The sequence below is a fragment of the Pristiophorus japonicus genome, chromosome 15 (assembly GCF_044704955.1).
Source record: "Pristiophorus japonicus isolate sPriJap1 chromosome 15, sPriJap1.hap1, whole genome shotgun sequence".
NCBI lineage: Eukaryota > Metazoa > Chordata > Chondrichthyes > Pristiophoridae > Pristiophorus > Pristiophorus japonicus.
The window spans coordinates 96,539,943-96,561,894 of NC_091991.1; the positions used below are offsets into that span (position 1 = coordinate 96,539,943).

Here is a 21,952-nt window from a genome sequence, read left to right on the forward strand (position 1 = left end):
AATCCCTCCCTTCTGCACCACTCCTCAAGCCACGTATTCATTTGAGCTATCCTGCGATTCCTACTCTGACTAGCACGTGGCACTGGTAGCAATCCTCAGATTACTACTTTTGAGGTCCTACTTTTTAAATTCAGCTCCGAGCTCCCTAAATTCGTCTTGTAGGACCCTATCCCGTTTTTTTTTACCTATATCGTTGGTACCTATATGCACCACGACAAACTGGCTGTTCACCCTCCCTTTTCAGAATGCCCTGCACCCGCTCAGAGACATCCTTGACCCTTGCACCAGGGAGACAACATACCATCCTGGAGTCTCAGTTGCGGCTGCAGAAACGCCTATCTATTCCCCTTACAATCAAATCCCCTATCACTATAGCTCTCCCACTCTTTTTCCTGCCCTCCTGTGCAGCAAAGCCACCCACGGTGCCATGAATTTGGCTGCTGCTGCCCTCCCTTGATGAGTCATCCCCCTCAACAGTACCCAAAGCGGTGTATCTGTTTTGCAGTGGGATGACCGCAGGGGACCCCTGCACTACCTTCCTTGCACTGCTCTTCCTGTTGATCATCCATTCCCTATCTGGCTGTGGACCCTTTACCTGCGGTGAGACCAACTCACTAAGCGTGCTATTCACGTCATTCTCAGCATCGTGGATGCTCCAGAGTGAATCCACCCGCAGCTCCAGTGCCGCAATGCGGTCCGTCAGGAGCTGCAGGTGGATATACTTCCCGCACACTTAGTCGTCAGGGACACCGGAAGCGTCCCTGACTTCCCACATAGTACAGGAGGAGCAGAACACGTGTCCGAGCTGTCCTGCCATGACTTAACCCCTAGATAAACTTAAATTGGCAACAACAATGCTAAAGGTTACTTACTGATAAAAGAAAAAGAAAAACTACTTAGCAGTCACCAGCCAATCACTTACTCCCTTGGCTGTGACATCACCTTTCGATTTCTTTCTACTTTTTTGCCCTCTCACCCTGCTGCAGCTGCACTGGCTGGCCTTTATAGGCCTCCGTCGATCCCCGGACTCCCTGCTGCTCGCACTCCCACCTCCGACGACTGTTGTGCCATTATAGGCCTCCGCCGATCCCCGGACTCCCTGCTGCTCCCACTCCCGCCTCCGGCGACTGCTGTGGTAGATTGCAACTAATACATCCACTATCTCTGCAGCCACGTCTTTTAAGATCCTGCGATGCAAGCCTTCAGGTCCAGGGAACTTGTCCACCTTTAGTCCCATTATTTTACTGAGTACTTTTTCCTCCAGTGATCGTTTTAAGTTCCCCCTCCCAATAGCCCCTTAATTATCCACTATTGGGATGTTTTTACATGAAGACAGATACAAAATATTTGTTCAAAGTCTCTGCCATTTCCCTGTTCCCCATTATTAATTCCCCAATCTCATCCTCTAAGGGACCAACATTTACTTTAGCCACTCTCTTCCTTTTTATATACCTGTAGAAATTCTTACTGTCTGTTTTTATATTGCTTGCAAGTTTACGCTCATAATCTATTTTCCCTCTATTATTTTTTTAGTAATCCTTTGCTGGTTTTCAAAAATGTCCCAATGCTCTGGCCTTCCACTAATGTATGCCTTTGTTTTCAGTTTTATATCATCTTTTACTTCCTTAGCTAGCCACAGATGGTATTCCCTTCTCTTAAAGTCTTTCCTTCTCACTGGAATGTATTTTTGTTGAAAGTTATGAAATATTTGCCACTGCTTATCAACCGCTTTACACTTTAATCTATTTTCCCAGTCCACTTTAGCCAACTCTACCTTCATACTTTTGTAATCGCCTTTATTTAAGATCAGGACACTGATTTGAGATCCAACTTTCTCACCCTCAAACTGAATTTGAAATTCAAACATGCTATGATCATTCTTTCCGAGAGGATCCTTTACAACGAGATCATTTATTACTCCTGTCTCATTACACAGTACTAGATATAAGATAGCCTGATCCCTGGATGGTTCCATAACGTACTGTTCAAGGAAACCATCCTGGATACACTCTGAACTCCTCAAGGCTACCTTGGCCACTTTGATTCGCCCAATCAATATGAAGATTAAAATCGCCCATGATTATTGCTATGCCTTTCTTACAAGCCTCCATTATTTCTTGATTCATACTCAGTTCAACAGTGTAGCTAATGTTAGGGGGCCTAGAGACTACACCCACCAGTGACTTCTTCCCCTTATTTATTTTCGCAACCCAAACAGATTCTCCTTCTTGGATCTTCTGACTGAGCCAATATTATTTCTCATTACTGCACTGATCTCATCCTTTATTAACGGAGCTATCCCACCTTCTTTCCTTTCTGTCTATCCTTCAGAATTGTCAAATACCCCTGAATATTCAGTTCCCAGTCTTGGTCACCTTGCAACCATGTCTCTAATGGCTTAGATCATACCCATTTATATCTATTCGTGCCGTCAATTCATCTATCTTATTGCGAATGATGCGTGCATTCAGATAAAGAGCTTTTAATTTTTTTTTTTTAATCCGTTATTCCCTGCCTTGACCCCACTTTCTGATACACATTTTTTTTTAAATAAATACATTCTGTCCCTTCCTGTCTCGTTATCATTTCCCCCACTGCTTCCCTGCTCTCTTGCCTTCTCCTAAAATTTCTGCTCACCTGAACTCTCCCTCCCACTATTTAGTTTAAAGTTTCAGAACAAATCTCGAGCAAATTCCTCTCCGACTCCCAACAGTAAATTAAGCAAACTTCATGAATGGTCGCCTCCTAGGTGACTTCAACGCCAGGATCGGCAAAGACACAGCCCTCTGGGGAGCCACGACTGGCAGAGAGGGGTTAGGGAAAGCCAACTTGAGCAGTACCCTACTCCTAACAACATGTCTAGAACATGAACTTCTCATCAACACCCTGTTCCGCCAGAGGAACAAATACAAGGCATCGTGGCAACATCCTCACTGCAAACACTGGCACCTGCTCAACTATGTCATCGTCCAAGTCAGGGATCGCAAAGATGTGCGCATCATCCGTGCCATGACAGGAGCGGATGACTGCTGGACGGACCACCGCCTAATCCTATCCATCATCGATATTAACATAGCCCCAAAGCGGAGGGGACAGCAGAAGCAGTGCCGCAAAAAAGTCAATGCCGGGGCACTTAAAGACCCAGCTAAAAGAGCCCGATACAGCCAGCGCCTCACAGCTAACCTGGCGTGCCTTGATGACCCCGAGATTCTGAATGCCCACAGTGCTTGGTCTGCCCTCCAGGCCTCCATAACCAGTGCCTGCGAAGAAACACTTGGTCACTCAACCAGAAAACACTAGGACTGGTTTGATGAGAATGATCAAGAGATCCAAGAACTTATAGATCGCATGCACAGAACATTTCTGAGCCTCAAGCAACAACTCAACTCGGGAGCAGCAAAACAACATTACAGACGGCTCAAGGCGGAGGTCCAACAAAAAACCCGGGACTTAAAAGAACAGGTGGTGGATGGAGAAAGCACAGGAGATACAAATGGCCGACAAGGATTCTTTACTGCAGTCAAGGCTACCTACGGTCCAAACTCCCAAGGCCCCACCCCACTGCTGGGCAAGAACGGGGAAACACTCATCAAGGACACCGAGGCGGTCAGGAAGGAGCACTTTGAAGATCTCCTCAATCGAGGCTCAAGTATCCTCGACTCTATCCCGCAGCATGCGACCTGCCACCACCTCAGTGAAACCCCAACATTGCACGAGGTAGGAAAAGCCATAAGACAGCTCAAGAACAACAAGACTATGGGAGCGAATGAAATCCCTGCTGAGGCACTAAAGTATGGCGGAAAGGCACTGCTGGCACAGATACATGACCTCACCTCTCTCATCTGGAGGGAGGAGAGCATGCCAGGAGATCTCAGAGATGCAGTGATCGTGACCATTTTTAAAAAAGGGCACAAGTCCGACTGTGGCAACTACAAGGGAATCTCCCTGCTATCAGCCACTGGGAAAGCTGTCGCTAGAGTCCTCCTCAACCGTCTTCTCCCTGTGGCCGAGGAGCTCCTCCTGGAGTCACAGTGCAGATTTCGTCCCCTACGGGGCACAATGGACATGATCTTTGCGCTTGACAGCTGCAGGAAAAATGCAGGGAGCAGCGCCAGCCCTTATACATGGCCTTTCTTGACCTTAAAGACCTTTGACACGGTCAACCACAAGGGTCAATGGAGCGGCCGCCTCCGTTTCGGATGCCCCCAAAAGTTTGTCAACATCCTTCTCCTGCTCCACAACGACATACAGGCCGTGATCCCTACCAACGGATCCATTACAGATCCAATCCACATCTGGACCAGGGTTAAACAGGGCTGCGTCATCACACCAACCCTCTTCTCAATCTTCCTTGCTGCCATGCTCCACCTCACAGTCAATAAGCTGGAGTGGAACTAAAATACAGAATAAGTTGGAAGCTGTTTAATCTCCGCCGCTTCCAGGCCAGGTGCAAGATCACCCCAACCTCTGTCGTTGAACTACAGTACACGGACGACGCCTGCGTCTGCGCACGTTGAGGCTGAACTCCAGGATATGGTCGACGTATTTACTGAGGCATATGAAAGCATGGGCCTTGCACTAAACATCCCTAAGACAAAGGTCCTCCACCAGCCTGTCCTCGCCGCACAGCACTGTCAAGATTCACAGCACGGCCCGTGACAACGTGGACCATTTTCCATACCTCGGGAGCCTCTTATCAAAAGCAGACATTGAAGAGCAGATTCAACATTGCCTCCAGAGCGCCAGGGCAGCCGTTGGCCGCCTAAAGAGTGTTCGAAGACCAGGCCCTCAAATCTACCACCAAGCTCATGGTCTACAGGGTTGTAGTAATACCCGCTCTCCTGTCATGGACCATGTACAGTAGACACCTCAAGTCACTGGAGATACATCTGCAACAATGTCTCTGCAAGATCCTACAAATCCCCTGGGAAGACAGACGCACCAACGTTGGCGTCTTCATCCAGACTAACATCCCCAGCATGGAAGCACTAACCATCAGCTCCACTGGGCAGTACACATAGTTCTCATGCCAGACATGAGACTCCCAAAGCAAGTGCTTAATGCGGAGCTCCTTCACGGCAAATGAGCCAAAGGTGGGCAGCGGAAACGTTACAAGGACATCCTCAAAACCTCCCTGATAAAGTGCGACATCCCCACTGACACCTGGGAGTCTCTGGCCAAAGACCGCCCTAAGTGGAGAAATTTCATCCGGGAGAGCGCTGAGCACCTCAAGTCTCAACGCCAAGAGCATGCAAAAATCAAGCGTAGGCAGCGGAAGGAGCGTGCGGCAAACCAGTCCCACCTACCCCTTTCCTCAACGATTGTTTGTTCCACCTGTGACAGAGTCTGTGGCTCTCATATTGGACTGTTCAACCACCAAAGAACTCACTTCAGGAGTGGAAGCAAGTCTTCCTCAATCCCAAGGGACTGCTGATGATGATGATACCCATGACGCATCCTTAGACATACATACTTAAACTAACCTCCCTCAACCCCCAATATCGACCAAACCAAAAAAAGAGGCCATTTCTATCCATTGAGGCTGGCCATATTTTATTTTCTCTCTCAATCCTCATTAGCCCATTCTGCCATGGACACATCCAACACCATTTTCAAATTAATCACATCCTTCACCTGCACAGCCTCCCTAGATAAATTATTTCACAGTCACAAACTTCTCCAAGAAATTATACATTAACTGTGAATTCATCTTTTCTCATCGAACCTTGAATTCACAACTCTTTCTCCTGAAACTGATGTCAACATTGAACATTGCTCTGGAAACTTTTCCCTTCGATTTTAAGTAACTCACCTGAAAGCCACTTTGTTTCCAGTAACCTGTCCTTCCACAAAGTGCAAGTGCTCAGTCCTATTTATCAACTTAGCTGCTGGTCCAAAGTTCGGATATAGCATTCGGCATACTGCTACCAGCCTTGACTCAATGGTAGAACTCTCGCCTGCGTCAGAAGGTCCACTCCAGATTTAAGCCCCACTCCAAGGACTTCAGCACATAATATACACTAACAATTCCATGCAGTACTGAGGGAGTGGGGCACTCTCCAAGGTGCCGGTTTTGGATGATATGTTAAACTTGAGCCCCATCAAGTGGCTTAATATTGCCTCTGGTGGTCCCTTTAAGACTGAACAAGCGTAGAGCTAGTCACATTATCCAAACAAGATCTTGCTGTCTTTAATCTATGTGGAAATTGAAAATTCAAGTTATCTTCCAGGAAGAAAATGTGCTCGAGCCAAGTGAACATCCTTGCCTTTCCCTAAACGCAACAACTTCCCTTTACATTCAGTGCCTTTAACATAGCAAAAACATCCCAAGACGCTTCACTAGAGAGTCATCAAACAAAAATTGACAGAGCCAAAGGAGGAGGTATTAGGACAGGTAATGATGAGCTTAGTCCAAAAGGCAAGTTTTAAGGAGCATCTTCAAAGGATGAGGTTTAGAGAGAGAATTGCAGAGCTTCAGGCCTAGGTAGCTGATGACATAGCTGCCAATGGTGCTGCAAGGAAGTGGGGATGCACAAAAGGCCAGAGTTGGAGGAACAGAGAGTTCTCGGAGGATTATAGGGCTGGAGGAAGTTACAAACACAGGAGGGGCGGGGGGCTGTGAGGCCATATGTAATTTGAACAAAACACAGGAGGAACACAGAGTTTGGGAAGTAGGACAGTTCAGTGAAGTGAGAGCGGGAGGTGTTGCTTTGCCTTGTTTTTCCTAACTTTTTCCGCAGAGCAGCAGCGTACCTGAGCGGGAGCAGACTGAGGCCCGAGAGCGGGGATAAAAGCCACAGCAGACCACAGCATACGGCCAGTATGATCTCCTGGACTAGTTTCCATCGCCTGGCTGGTTCAGAGGGGAATTTGTCCAGATTTTTTCCCCAATTGGTCTGGGTTTTTCTCTTTTTGCCTCTCCCAGGAGATCACACTGCTCCGGGTGGGGAGAACTCTGCTGTGTGACATCACAGGTAAGGCAGGTGAGTGATTGGTAGTGACTGTGGGCTAAGTTTTTCTTTTAAATTAACATATAGCATAACTAAATAATAAAAAGTAACCTTTATTTGTTTAACTAATTTAATAAGCTATGCAGAGTAAATACTTGATTAACACTAAACTAATTAATTAAATTAAATAATGGGAAAACAGGAGATGTGTTGCTGCTGCAATATGTGGCAGCTTCTGGACGTTTTGGTCCAGGGCGACTACATCTGCGCTAAGTGTCTGCGGCTCGACGAACTTCGGCTCAGAGTTGAGGAGCTGGAGTCCCAGCTACAGACATTGAGAGACATCAGGGAGAAAGTTACCTGGATCTTTTGCTCCAGGAGGCAGCCACACCCTCTAGATTAAATACTTCAGAATTGACACGTGGTCAGGGACAGGAGGGTGTGACTGCGAGTGAGGCAGGTACAGGGATCCAGGAGGTAGTATTACAGGACCTTCAGTCCCTGCACTTGTCCAATAGATTTGAGGTTCTTGCAACCCTTGTGAACAAGTGTGCAGACTGGGGGTGGACAAGCAGACTGATCAAGGCACCGTGGTGCAGAAAGCCATTCAAGTGGGGGGAGTAAAGAGGCAGGTGGTTGTAGGAGGGGACAGTATAGAGGGGGCTAGATAGGGTTCTCTGCAGCCAAGAGCGTGCGTCCTGAAGGCTGTGTTGCCTACCCGGTGCCAGGGTAAAGGACATCTTCTCCGGGCTAGAGAAGAACTTGGAGTGGGAGAGGGAGAATCCAGTTGACGTGGTACATTTAGGTACTAATGACATAGGTAGGATTAAGAAAGAGGTTCTGCTGACAGAGTTTGAACAGCGAGGGACTAAATTGAAAAGCAGAACCACAAAGGTAATAATCTCTGCATTATTACCTGAGCCACGAGCAAATTGGCATAGGGTCAATAGAATCAGGGAGATGAATGCGTGGCTCAGAGGTTGGTGTGGGAGAAGTTCGTTTCGATTCGCGGCACAGGAAAGAGAGAGCTGTTCCGTGGGGACGGACTACACCTGAACTATGCTGGGACCAGAACTCTAGTGAACCGACTAACTAAGGAGGTAAGGGGGGTGGGGGAGGAGGGTCCTAGTGGAGAGAAATCTAAAATGCTAAAGAGAAAAAAAAAGGAAGCAATTCAGGAAAATGATTGTGGTAAGGATAACCAGATGATGTCAGGAAGGGACAGAGCAAACAAACAAAAGAGTGCACTAACAAAGAGTCGAGGTAAGAAAAAATAGCGATAAGACAAATGGGCCATAGTACAAAATAATGTTAAGATGTCTAATAATGTTAACAAGATAAATCTAAAAGCATTGCATCTGAATGCACGAAGCATCGGTAATAAGGTAGACAAATAGATGTAAACAAATATGATATAGTTGCAATTACGGAGACATAGTTGCAGGGTGACCAGGGTTGGGAACTGAATATCCAAGGATATTCAATATTTAGGAAGGACAGGCAAAAAGATAGAGAGGGTGGTGTGGCGTTGTTAGTAAAGGATTAAATCAGAGCAATAGTGAGAAAGGATATTGGCTCAGAAAATCAAGATGCAGAATTAGTCTGGGTGGAGCTGAGGAGCACCAAGGGGCAGAAAACATTGGTGAGAGTTGTCCAAAGGCCTCCAAACAGCATTGGTAGTGTAGGGGGCGGCATCAAACAGGAAATTAGAGATGCATGTATCAAGGATACTACAGTAATCATAGATGACATTAATCTACATGTAGACTGGCCAAACCAAATTAGTAATAATACTGTGGAAGATGAATTCCTGGAGTGCGTACGAGATGGTTTTTTAGACCAGTATGATGAGGAGCCTTCTAGGGAACAGGCTATCCTAGATTGGGTATTGTGTAATGAGAAGGGGTTAATTAACAGTCTTGTTGTGCGGGGTCCTTCAGGGAAGAGTGACCATAACATGATTGAATTCTTTATGAAGATGGAAAGTGAAGTAGTCCAATTCAAAACTAGGGTCCTAAATCTAAACAAAGGAAACTACGAAGGTATGAGGAATGAATTGGCTATGAGAGATTGGGAAGATTCATTAAAAGGCATGATGGTAGATAGGCAATGGCTAACATTTAAGGAACGAATGCGTGAATTGCAACAGTTATACATCCCTTTCTGGTGTAAAAAGGAATAGTGGCCCAACCATGGCTATCAAAAGAAATTAAGGATAGTATTAGATTCAAAGAGGAGCTATACAAAGTTGCCAGAAAAAGTAGCAAGCCTGAGGATTGGGAGCAGTTTAGAATTCAGCAAAAAAGGACCAAGAGATTGATTAAAAGGGGAAAGAGAGAGTATGAGAGTAAAATTGTAAGGAACATAAAAACCGACTACAAAAGTTTCTACAAGTACGTAAAGATCCTTTACAGACAGAAACGGGGGAATTTATAATGGGGAACAAGGAAATGGCAGAACAATTAAATAAATACTTCGGTTCTCTCTTCATGGAAGAGGAGACAAATAACGTCCCAGAAATCCTAGGGAACCAAGAGTTTAGTGAGCAAGAGGAATTAAAGGAAATGAATGATTATTTGTCAGAAAATAGTGTTGGAGAAACTAATGGGACTGAAGGCCGATAAATCCCCAGAGCCTGATGATCTGCATCCCAGAATACTAAAAGAGGTAGCCATAGAAACAGTAGATGCATTGATTGTCATCTTCCAATACAATAGAACATGGAACAGTTCCTGCAGATTGGAGGGTGGCAAATGTAACCCCACTATTTAAAAAAGGAGGGAGAGAGAAAATAGGGAACTATTAGCCGGTTAGCCTAACATTAGTAGGGAAAATGCTAATCTATTTTAAAGGATGTGATAAAGGCACTCTTAGATAAAATCAATGGGATTAAACAAAGTCAACATGGATTTATGAAAGGAAAATCATGTTTGACAAACCTGCTGGAGGTTTTTTTGAGGATGTAATAGATCAGGGAGAACCAGTGGATGTAGTATATTTGGATTTTCAGAAGGCCTTTGATAAAGTCCCACACAAGAGGTTAGTGTGCAAAATTAAAGCACATAGGATTGGGGGTAATGTACTGGCATGAATTGAAAATTGGTTAAAGGCAGGAAACAGGAGTAGGAATAAACGGGTCTTTTTCGGGGTGGCGGGCAGTGACTAGTGGGGTACCACAGGGATCAGTGCTTGGGCCCCAGATATTATTTATTTTTTATTATATATAGTGGGACTAAGAGTTGTGAGGAGGATGCAAAGATGCTGCAAGGCGATTTAGATAGGTTGACTGAGTGGGCAAACACATGGCAGATGCAGTATAACGTGGATAAATGTGAAGTTATTCACTTTGGTAGGAAAAACATGAGGGCAAAGTATTATTTAAATAGTGATGGTTTGGGAAGTGTCGGATGTACAGAGGGACCTGGTGTCCTTGTACACCAGTCATTGAAAGAAAACATGCAGGTGCAGCAAGCAGTTAGGAAGGCAAATGTTATGTTGGCCTTCATTGCAAGAGGATTTGAGTACAGGAGCAAGGATGTCTTACTACAGTTACACAGGGCCTTGGTGAGACTGCACCTGGAGTATTGTGCGCAGTTTTGGTCTCCTTACCCAAGAAAGGATATACTTGCCACAGAGGGAGTGCAGCGAAGGTTCACCAGACTGATTCCTGGGATGGCCGGACTGTCGTATGAGGAGAGATTAGGTCGACTAGGCCTGTATTCACTTGTGTTTAGAACAATGAGAGGGGATCTCATTGAAACGTATAAAATTCTAATGGGGTTGAATCGACTGGATGCCGGGAGGATATTTCCCCTGAATGGGAAGTTTAGAACAAGGGGTCAGTCTCAGGATATCGGGTGTGGTTGCTGGTGTGCAATGGCCACCCAACGTTAAAAGAATTCACGCACAGGCATCTTCCACAGTTTAAAATAAGTTAGTCATCGGAGTACTAATTTTTAGTGTGGCAGCAAGTCATCCCCGACCCCGAGGGACTGCCTATGATAACAGAGTAGGAAATTTAGGACCAAGATGAGAGAAATGTTTTCACTGAGAGGGTGGTGAACCTGTGGAATTCTCTACCACAGAAGGCTGGAGAGGCCAAGTCACTGAATATATTTAAGAGGGAGCTCGATAGATTTCTAGACAAAAAAGGCATCAAGGGGTATGGGAGAAAAAGCAGGAATATGATGTAGATGATCAGCCATGATCATTTGAATGGTGGTGCAGGCTCGAAGGGCCGAATGGCCGACTACTGCTCCTATTTTCTTTGTTTCTAAAAGGATGCGAAAAGTTTTATATCCTCTTAAACAGAGCACAATTGATATTTATAAATAAAACTAGTCTCACCTGTGGTGTACAGCACCACAGAATGTGTCACTGATCCCAAGGCAATACTCCAATAAAAGATGGAAGTTCTCAGTGTCGTGGCCTAACATTCCTATCTTAAACACCACCCAAAAAAAAATGAACATGCCATTCCTCTCATGTGCTGCTTATGGGATCTTGCTGTGTGCAATTGGCTGCTACATTTACCTACATAAGACTGATTGAATATGAAGTGCTTTGATTCATCCTGAATACACTACACTATTATAGCACCCATCAGAAAGGTAGTGAATTTTGAGTGTGTCTGGGATAGTTTTCTACAACAATATGTCAGAGGCAACAAGGGGGCAGGCCATATTAAGTTTAGTAATGAGTAGTGAGCCAGATTTAGTTAACAGCCTAACTGTGCACAAACTTTTACCCTATAGTGAATGACCATAATATGATCGAGTTCAACGTAGCATTTGAAAGGGAGAAATGGCTACTAAGATTCTAGATTTGGGTAAGATTCAAAGGGATGAGATAAAGACTGATCACAGTAAACTGGGAAAATCTGTTAATGAGTAAAACAGCAGGTGATCAGTGCAAGATGTTCAAAAAAGAATTGAAGGTGATATGCTGGAACCAGTTTATACCGGAGGGGCAAGAGCTCAGCCATGGACGACCGAAGAGGTAAAGGACAGCATAAAACAAAGGAAAAAAGCTACAAAAATACAAATTAGCACAGATCCTGGCAAATGGGAAAGATACAAAGAACAGCAAAGGGTCACAAAACAGCAAAAGCTACAAAAAGGGTGTATGAAAAGAAACTTGCACAATGATATTAGGAAAAAGCAGGTGATCAGGAGCAATGTTGGCCCCCTCAGTGATTGTATCAATGATAAGGAACCGGCAGACATGTTGGATAATACTTTGCATCAGTATTTACAGCAGGAAGAGGATAGTACGCCAGAAATCCCAAGGAAACTAATATTGAATCAGGGACAGGGACCCAATAAAATTAACTTAGTAAAAACAGTAATGAAGAAAATAATGGCACTAAAGAGTGACAAATCCCCAGGGCCAGATGGTTTCCATCCCAGGGGTTTAAAGGGAGTAGGTGAGAACATTGGAAGATTATAGTTGGGGGGGGGGGGGGGGTGGGGGAGGACGCGTATCTGCAAAGTTCTGGTGATTCAGGAACCGATTCTTCAGACTGGAAAATTACACATATCATTCCACTTTTTAAAACAATGGCAAGAGAAATGAGGGATAATTAAGGAGAGAGTGACTGAACACCTCGAAAATTTTCAGTTATCAGTTGATGTATTTGTGAAAGGTCGGTCATGCCTGACAAATCTGATTTAAGTTTTTGAGGAGTTGACTAAAGTAGTGGACAGGGGAGTGTCTAATGGATGTTATTTATATGAACTTCCAGGGGCATTTGATCAAGTCCCTCCTAAGAGATTATTAACTCGAGTAGAAGCCCACGGAATTGAGGACAAATTATGACCTGGGTTGGAAATTGGCTGAGCGGCAGGGGACGGAGTAGGGATAATGGGCAGGTACTCAAATTGTCAGGATGCAACTGGTGGTGTCTCCCAGGGAATTGTGTTGGGGCCTCAACTATTCACAGTATTTATTAATGACTTAAGATGATGGCACAGAAAGTTATATACAGGCAACTCACGATTATCTGCACACGGATCCAACGGAAAACCGTTGTAACGGGATTTAAAATTCCGACCTGGGAAGGCATCGGGCCGGTGTGTTCGCAGTCCTTTCGGCTTGGGAAGGCATCAGGTTTTAACTTTATGTTAATCGCTCTAACGGAGAAATCGTTTACCCGGCATAGCACAATCCCCGAGGGACCCGGATAATCAAGAGTTGCCTGTATCCATATTTGCCGATGACACAGATAGGTGGCATTGTCGGCAGTGTAGATGAAAGCAGAAAATTACACAGGGGCAGATTAAGGTGACTGGGTGAAACTGTAGCAAATGGATTTCAATGTAGGCAGATGTGATTTATTAATTTTAAATCAGAGATTGATATTTTTGTTAATCAAAGGTATTAAGGGATATGGGCCAAAAGCAGGTACAGGTTGAACCCCTCAAAACCCCTCTGACCCAGCAACCTCCCTTGTCCGACACTATTCCCAGTCCCAGTGGGGCTCATGCGCAAACATTGTCAGCACTACCCGGTCAGAATTATCTTCTAATTCGTCGACGTTTAATATAGCAGCCGCTTTCTGTTCTTTAAATCTTTCCTCCTCTCTCCTCAACGGTTGCTGGGCCCAGAGAGGTTGCGTAATAGTCTTCTGCACAACACATGCGCAAATCCAGCTTCGGGGTCGGGGTGCCATCTTGTGAGGCAACGTTCAATAAAGCAGCACAGAGGAGGAGCGTGGCAGGAATTTGAGCCGGAGCGTGGCGGAGGCGGTCAGGGGCACGAGCGTGGTCATCAGGACCCGGTAAGTCGAGGGTGGGCGTGACTTCCCATTGTCCAGCAAATTCTCTCGTCCGGCACAGGCCCAGTCCCGAGGGTGCTGAATTTGAAGGGTTCAACCTTTATATGGAGTCAGGTCGCAGATCAGCCATATCTCATTGAATGGCGGAACAGACTCGAGGGGCTGAATGACCGACTCCTGTTCTCGAGAGTGCAGTGCAGGGAATGCAAATTCAAACTACACTATAGCAGTTTGAACATTTTTTTTTAATCTGGAAAGAAAATCTATCAATAAAAGTGACCATGAAGCTGTTGGATTGTCATAAAAACTCAACTGATGACCTTTAGGGAAGACAACCTGCCACCCTTAGCTCGTCTGGCCTATTCATCACTCCAGTCCCACACCAACTGCCTTCTGAAATGTTCAATAAAGCTGCTACCAGTGGTTCAAAAAGGCCCACCACAAGCTGCTCAGGGCAACTGGGCATGGCAATGTCAGCCTTGCCAGCAACACACACATCCCAAGAATTAAAAACATATTTTCTTTATTTTTCTTCTTAAAACCCGAGGCTCTCCCCTCCGCCCCCCAGAGTTGTCGAACCCCTGTACACCAATCAACCCCCCCCCCACCCCCGAGCTGCCGAACCCCTGTACACCAATCAACCCCTCCCCGCTCCCGCAGAGCTGTCGAACCCCTGTACACCAATCAACCCCTCCCCACTCCCACAGAGCTGTCGAAATCCTGTACACCAATCAACCCCTCCCCGCTCCCAAAGAGCTGTCGAACCCCTGTACACCAATCAACCCCCCCCCCCCCCCGCCCCAAGCTGCCGAACCCCTGTACACCAATCAACCCCTCCCGCAGAGCTGTAGAACCCCTGTACACCAATCAGCCCCACCCCACCCCATCCTCGAGAGTTGCCGAACCCCTGTACACCAATCAAATCCCAGACCTCCTTTCCTCACTGTTGCAATACCTTAGCACCCTAACCCAGTGGTGTTAAACAGGTACCAACTTCCATCTTGCTGAGTATTCTAGGCTTTAAAAAGATTAGAAAGAAACTCACTACACAGGTAAAGGAATATGTATATATCAAAGCCACTAATTAGCTTGCACAGAAAAATGGATAGAATGAAGGAATCTGATTCACAAAGCACCAATAAATCCAAAATACCATATAGAATTTAACTTATCAGCTTACACACAATACAGGTAAACGTACTTCACATGTATAAATACTTAAACACCTACCACCATTCAGTAATCAAGGAAATGAAGCACTCAACAAGCTGCTCTGCTTCTCTACTCATCACAAATACACAAGTGTCAAAGTACACATACATACACCATGCGAGCATGAATATTCAGATGACATTCCCAATGAGAGTGTCTATTTCAATTTACCACATGTGGCCAATCATAAATACCCTCAAGTTCATGAGTGTCAGTAAGCAGTCTGAGCGTGTCTTACTTTTAGAGCGATATATCACGGAGTCTCAGAGAACAACCTCCAACTGTTGGGGAATCGGAGATAAAGATTCATATGTGAGAGAATTAGCTCCAAATGTCAAAGAATCGGATTAAGCTTGGCAAACGTCGGTGAATCTGTGCAGAATACCCACCAAACATTGGGGAACCTGATCTAAATTCAACAGCAGCAACTTGAATTTATATAGCTCCTTTAACATAGTAAAACATCCCAAGGGACATCTGACAGAAAATCCTCCCAAATGTCAGGGAATACAAGATTTTTTAAATGGCCAAATGTTGGAGAAAATCCGAAATGTTGGAGAATCTGAGATTTAAAAACCTTCAAGGAGTCTGAGAGAAAAGACCAAGGGCTGGATTTTTGGCTTTGATGATTTTGGGGCGGTAAAGTTAGCGCCTCAGTAGGTAAGTTTGGGTAGCTGGGCCCTGAGTCAAAGGGCACAGCACGAAGGGAGGCATTGTACCCCTCTGAGTGTGGGCTGGCCCGTGCTGCCCCTGGGCCATCGCCTCTTCTGGGCCCCGAACCCTCGCTCCTGTGCCCCAATCTCTCACTGCTCCTCCGCCCCGATCAAAAATGGAGCAGTCAGAAACAGGACATCAATTAGTCTTCTCTTATCTTGGAGACATGGATAGTAGGAGCATGCGTGCACACTAGGTCTGTGCATCAGAGCTTGGTATCCAGTCGTCTTGGTTAACCCTTGCCACTGCATCAAGACCTAGCTCGGTCAAGTCCATGTGGTGGCTGGTGTGCAACAGCCACCCCCACGTTAAAAAAATCCACGCACAGGCACCTTCCACCCTTCAGGATGTAGTTCGGGACCTAGAATGTCAGGTCCCCCATTGAAACACCTGTGAACTCATCCCTTTTTGGTGTGGAAGCAGGTCATCCTCGATACAAGGGACTGCCTAATACTACTATACTTTTAGAGTTGCCTCACACGGCCTCTATCTACTTACATGATAGGGACACACTGGGCTGTCACATTGAACCACTTTCTGACCCGAACTGGATATCCAGGTCATGGCACACGTATTTCTTGAATCTCTCCAAAAATGGACTGAGTGCACACTGGTTGGCATGAGGTTCAGCTCTTTAAGCTGCTTTATTCCACAATAAGGTGCACGTAGAACAACAGTTCCGATGAAAGGAACAGGAGTAGGCCATTCGGCTGCTCAAGCCTGTTCCATTCACTTGGATCACGGCCGATTTGTACCTCAACTTCATTTACCTCCATACCTTACCTAAAAATTCATCAAGCTCAGGCCTGAAAATTTCAACTAACCCCCAGCATCCATAGCCCTTTGGCAGAGAGAGCTCGAGATCTCCACCACCCTTTGTGTAATTACAGGCTTCCCAATTTCACTTCGAAATGGCCTAGTCCTAACTGTAACATTATGCCCCCTTGTTCAGGATCCCCTTAGTTTAATTAGTACTTATCTTGACATGATGATATCACAATAATGTACAGGTTCCCCTCCCCATTTCAACGGGCCATGTTCCTTAAACATAATAATCTCTGCATCCTGACAGTCTTAGGATAAGTGGTAGGACATTTCGGACTGAGATGAAGAGAAACTTCTTCATTCAAGAGTTGTTAACCTGTGGAATTCCCTACCGCAGAGAGTTGTTGATGCCAGTTCATTGAATATATTCAAGAGGGAGTTAGATATGGCCCTTACGGCTAAAGGGATCAAGAGGTATGGAGAGAAAGCAGGAAAGGGGTACTGAGGCAAATGATCAGCCATGATCTTATTGAATGGTGGTGCAGGCTCGAAGGGCCGAATGGCCCACTCCTGCACCTATTTTCTATGTTTTAGTTTTGAATGTACCTTTTTTTTGCTAAAGCCCAATTGTCTTTTAGTTGACATTCTGCATTACTTCTGACTTGTCAGTCAGTCAGAATGAGATCAAAAATTTTGCAACAGAATGGGCATGTCTATTTTTGAGTTACCAATAATGGCAACACTGTCATTTCCCTGCCCCAGTGTTATTGACAGAAAAATACTTCTCCAACTGCCCCTGCATGAGGAGGCACAACTAATAGAATCATTTAAACAAAGTCTAATTTGAACCAAAAAAAACATAGCGTCTAAATCATAAGGTTTTTGGCTGTGTCAACCAGACACTCTTTCCCAAGTCCATTGGTTGTGAAAGGCCAATCAATTAAGCATAAGTCATCAAACTGCTTCTTATTTACTACGAGGAAAACAGCATCAAGGGCAGCACATTAGCATCTTAACTAACGTCTCCAGACTTCTTTTTTACTTGCATTAAAGCAAGCTTTTTAAAATCCTGTGGGGGAAAAAAAATCAATAATCTCACGATATGGGACATTGGATCAAATCCTAAAATCGCTCAAATTACTTTTTCAGGTCACATTAGTTCAAATAGTTCAGGGCTTGTTTAGCAGGTGAGTTAGCAGGATTGGTGTTCACGTCCTCCAGCAGATCTTTGCACCAGATTTGATCATTTGACACGACTCTTGCTTCTGGGTCAAAAGTTTAGACATTGCCTCCCAACCTGTACCAGCAATCCAGTGCGATACTGAGGGGAGGGGCACGACTGCATTGTCAAAGGTGCCCTGTGCAATACTGAGGGGAGGGTGCAAAAACACAAAAAATAGCAGTAGGCCATTTGGCCCTACAAGCCTACACTGCCATTCAATAACATCATGGCTGATCTTCAAAGGGGACGAGTGCTACTGCAATGTCAAAGTTGCCTACTTTCACATTGTTCAGGTGCTCAAATGTTAAAACTGGGACGATAGTAAGACTGGAATCGTGGAACGATACGATCAACAACTAGTATGGAGAATAAGAAAAATACCATACTGCATACTGGTGTAGCATGGGGGTGATGTGCCCGGGGCAAGTGGGGTGGGGGGGAAGGTGGATGTGCCCGGGGAGGGGATGAGCCCAGGGAAAGGAGAGGGGGAAGAGAGGGGGAGGGGGATGTGCCCTGGGAGAGCTTACCTTGGGCGGCCGGATTTTGCAGATGCCGCTGCGCTGGGCGAGAGGCCGGATCCGGTTGATGTAGGCCAGCGGCTCGCTGAACTCCTCCCAGCTGGGCTCGAACACCGGGCACTCGGGCGGCGGGATGAACTCGGAAAAGATCCACATGCTGGCGGCGCCCTGGGGGGAGCCAATGGGCGGCAGTCCCCGGCACAAAGGGCCGCGCCGGGCTCAGCACCCGCTGCCCACAGCAGCACGGCCCGGGCCTCGGGCAGCCCCAAGCCCCTAGCTCAGTCCCGCTCCGCAGTCAACACTCACTCAGATGGCGCGGCACCTCAGCCGCCGGTGGTGGACATCCTGCGCTCGGTCTGGGCCCGACAAACGGCGCGGGCACGGCAACAGGCGCGCGGGCACGACAACACGCGCGGGCACGACAACGCGGGGCGGGCGCAGGCCCGGGCAAAGCCGCACGGCGCGCCTCTCACTAACACGGGCCTGCGGGCAGGGCCTGGGATGGGTGGGTGAAGCTGCACGCTCTGTTTTCAAACTGCCAAGGATCAGCTGCTCGTCAACCCAAGGGTTTACAGATCATTCACAAAATGTTGAATCATTGTGGGTGGAGATTAGAGATAGTAAGGGGAAAAAGTCACTGGTGGGCGTAGTTTATAGGCCCCCAAATAATAACTTCACGGTGGGGCGGACAATAATCAAGGGAATAATGGAGGCATGTGAAAAAGGAACGGCAGTGGTCATGGGGGATTTTAACCTACATATCGATTGGTCAAATCAAATCGCACGGGGTAGCCTGGAGGAGGAATTCATAGAATGCATACGGCATTGTTTCTTAGAACAGTATGTTACAGAACCTACAAGGGAGCAAGCTATCTTAGATCTGGTCCTGTGTAATGAGACAGGAATAATAAACGATCTCCTAGTAAAGGATCCTCTTGGAATGAGTGATCACAATATGGATGAATTTGTAATACAGATTGAGGATGAGGAAGTTGTGTCAGAAACGAGTGTACTATGCTTAAACAAAGGGGACTACAGTGGGATGAGGGCAGAGTTGGCTAAAGTAGACTGGAAACAAGGACTAAACGGTGGCACAATTGAGGAACAGTGGAGGATTTTTAAGGAGCTCTTTCATAGTGCGCAACAAAAATATATTCCAGTGAAAAAAAAGGGTGGCAAGAGAAGGGATAACCAGCCGTGGATAACCAAGGAAATAAAGGAATGTATCAAATCAAAGACCAATGCTTATAAGGTGGCCAAGGTTAGTGGGAAACTAGAGGATTGGGAAAATTTTAAGCAACAGCAAAGAATGACTAAAAAAGCAATAAAGAAAGGGAAGATAGATTACGAAGGTAAACTTGCGCAAAACATAAAAACAGATAGTAAAAGCTTTTACAGATATATAAAACGGAAAAGAGTGACTAAAGTAAATGTTGGTCCCTTAGAAGATGAAAAGGGGGATTTAATAATGGGAAATGTGGAAATGGCTGAGACCTTAAACAATTATTTTGCTTCCGTCTTCACAGTGGAAGACACAAAAACAATGTCAAAATTTGCAGGCCACAGGAATGTGGGAAGGGAGGACCTTGAGACAATCACTATCACTAGGGGGGTAGTGCTGGACAGGCTAATGGGACTGAAGGTAGACAAGTCCCCTGGTCCTGATGAAATGCATCCCAGGGTATTAAAAGAGATGGCGGAAGTTATAGCAGATGCATTCGTTATAATCTACCAAAATTCTCTGGACTCTGGGGAGGTACCAGCGGATTGGAAAGCAGCTAATGTAACGCCTCTGTTTAAAAAAGGGGGCAGGTAACTATAGGCCGGTTAGTTTAACATCTGTAGTGGGGAAAATGCTTGAAACTATCATTAAGGAAGAAATAGCGGGACATCTAGATAGGAATAGTGCAATCAAGCAGACGCAGCATGGATTCATGAAAGGGAAATCATGTTTAACTAACTTACTGGAATTCTTTGAGGATATAACGAGCATGGTGGATAGAGGTGTACCGATGGATGTAGTGTATTTAGATTTCTAAAAGGCATTCGATAAGGTGCCACACAAAAGGTTACTGCAGAAGATAAAGGTACGCGGAGTCAGTGGAAATGTATTAGCATGGATAGAGAATTGGTTGGCGAACAGAAAGCAGAGAGTCGGGATAAATGGGTCCTTTTCCGGTTGGAAATCAGTGGTTAGTGGTGTGCCACAGGGATCAGTGCTGGGACAAACAACTGTTTACAATATACATAGATGACCTAGAAGAGGGGACAGAGTGTAGTGCAACAAAATTTGCAGTAAACACTAAGATTAGTGGGAAAGAGGGTTGTGTAGAGGACTCAGAGAGGCTGCAAGGAGATTTATATAGGTTAAGCAAATGGGCTAAGGTTTGGCAGATGGAATACAATGTCGGAAAGTGTGAGGTCATCCACCTTGGGGAAAAAAAACAGTAAAAGGGAATATTATTTGAATGGGGAGAAATTACAACATGCTGTGGTGCAGAGGGACCTGGGGGTCTTTGTGCATGAAACTCTTTTGGAGCAAACAAAAACATTAAACCGTGGCCCCCCGATCTGGGGGACGCACCAAACATTTACAACGCCCTTTTTTTTTTGGCACTAAAATAATATTTTTCCTAAGTGCCCCCTATAAAAGGGGAGGGGGATACTAAAAAACACCGGCAATTAAAACAAATTAAATTTTAAAACATAAAATCAAATTATAATTTGGTTGCCGGGCGTGACGATGAACTCCAGTCCCTCCGGCGTCCACCTCTCGCGGAAGGCCGCGAGCGTACCGGTGGACACTGCGTGCTCCATCTCCAAGGACACCCTGGCGCGGATTAGAGGCAGGCAGTCAGGTTGAACGACCCCCTCGACCGCCTGCTGCCTGGACCGGCTGATGGCACTCTTGGCCGTGCCCAGGAGCAGTCCTACGAGGAGGCCCTCGGACCTACCCGCTCCCCTCCGCACAGGGTGTCCAAAGATCAGGAGTGTGGGACTGAAGTGCAGCCAGAATTTCAGGAGCAGCCCCTTTAAATAATAAAACGGGGGCTGCAACCTCGTGCATTCCATAAAAACATGGAACACGGACTCTTCCAGACCGCAGAAATTGCAGGCGGCCTGGGAGCCCGTGAACCGGCTTAAAAATTTATTGCACGGCACTGCTCCGTGCACCACCCTCCAGGCCAAGTCCCCGATAAATAGTGGGAGGACCCCTGCGTAGAGTGCCCTCCATTGGGGACCCCCGCCTCCTCCGGACGGCAAGATGGTACGCCATGGCGTGTCCGGACGGCAGGCGAGGATGGCAAAGTTGAGAGTGTGCAGGAGCAGCCCGTACAGGAAACCCCTCCGCGCGGAACTGAAAGGCACGGAGGGGATTTCCCCGAGGCGGCTCAAGTTGTGAGACGCCGGCCCCCGAGGGAGGTTCCGGGGTTTGGCGCCGATGAGGAATTCCGTCCGGACAGGGGTCAGTTCGGACGGGATCTCCCCACGTGCTTGAGCCTCCTCGATGCACCTAACGGAGTCGGGGCCCAGAGCTCTTTTTAGCGACTCGATGGCATCGGCCGCGTGGCGGACGTTGGCAGAATTTAGGCGCCGCACCAGCGTGTCTGGCGCCATCCAGCCCGCTCCTCCGCCATCGAGCAGGTCCCTGACCCTGGTCACCTCATCAGCCACAGCCCTCTCATCCGACCGCCACCGAAAACCTTGGTCGTGGAGGTACGGATTCCCGAGCAGCGGCTCGTGCAGGACGGCCGCCACTCCAGCCGGTGGAGAGCTGCGCTTGGTGGAGACTTTG

At 46.5% G+C, this 21,952-nt stretch overlaps 1 protein-coding gene across 2 annotated transcripts in view; it reads right to left on the reverse strand.

The window, feature by feature from the left end:
• Window positions 1–18,748, reverse strand: part of kdm5a (lysine demethylase 5A) — a 316,406-nt gene extending 297,658 nt beyond the window's left edge. Inside the window, exon 1 of one of the 2 annotated variants that reach the window (XM_070900728.1) lies at window positions 18,166–18,748. In XM_070900728.1, the coding sequence (XP_070756829.1) occupies window positions 18,166–18,312 (147 nt within the window). In that variant the 5' untranslated portion in view covers window positions 18,313–18,748. The remainder of the gene's footprint in view (window positions 1–18,165) is intronic. The other variant, XM_070900727.1, reaches the window with a different exon arrangement.
• Between the last annotated feature and the right edge of the window lie 3,204 nt (window positions 18,749–21,952).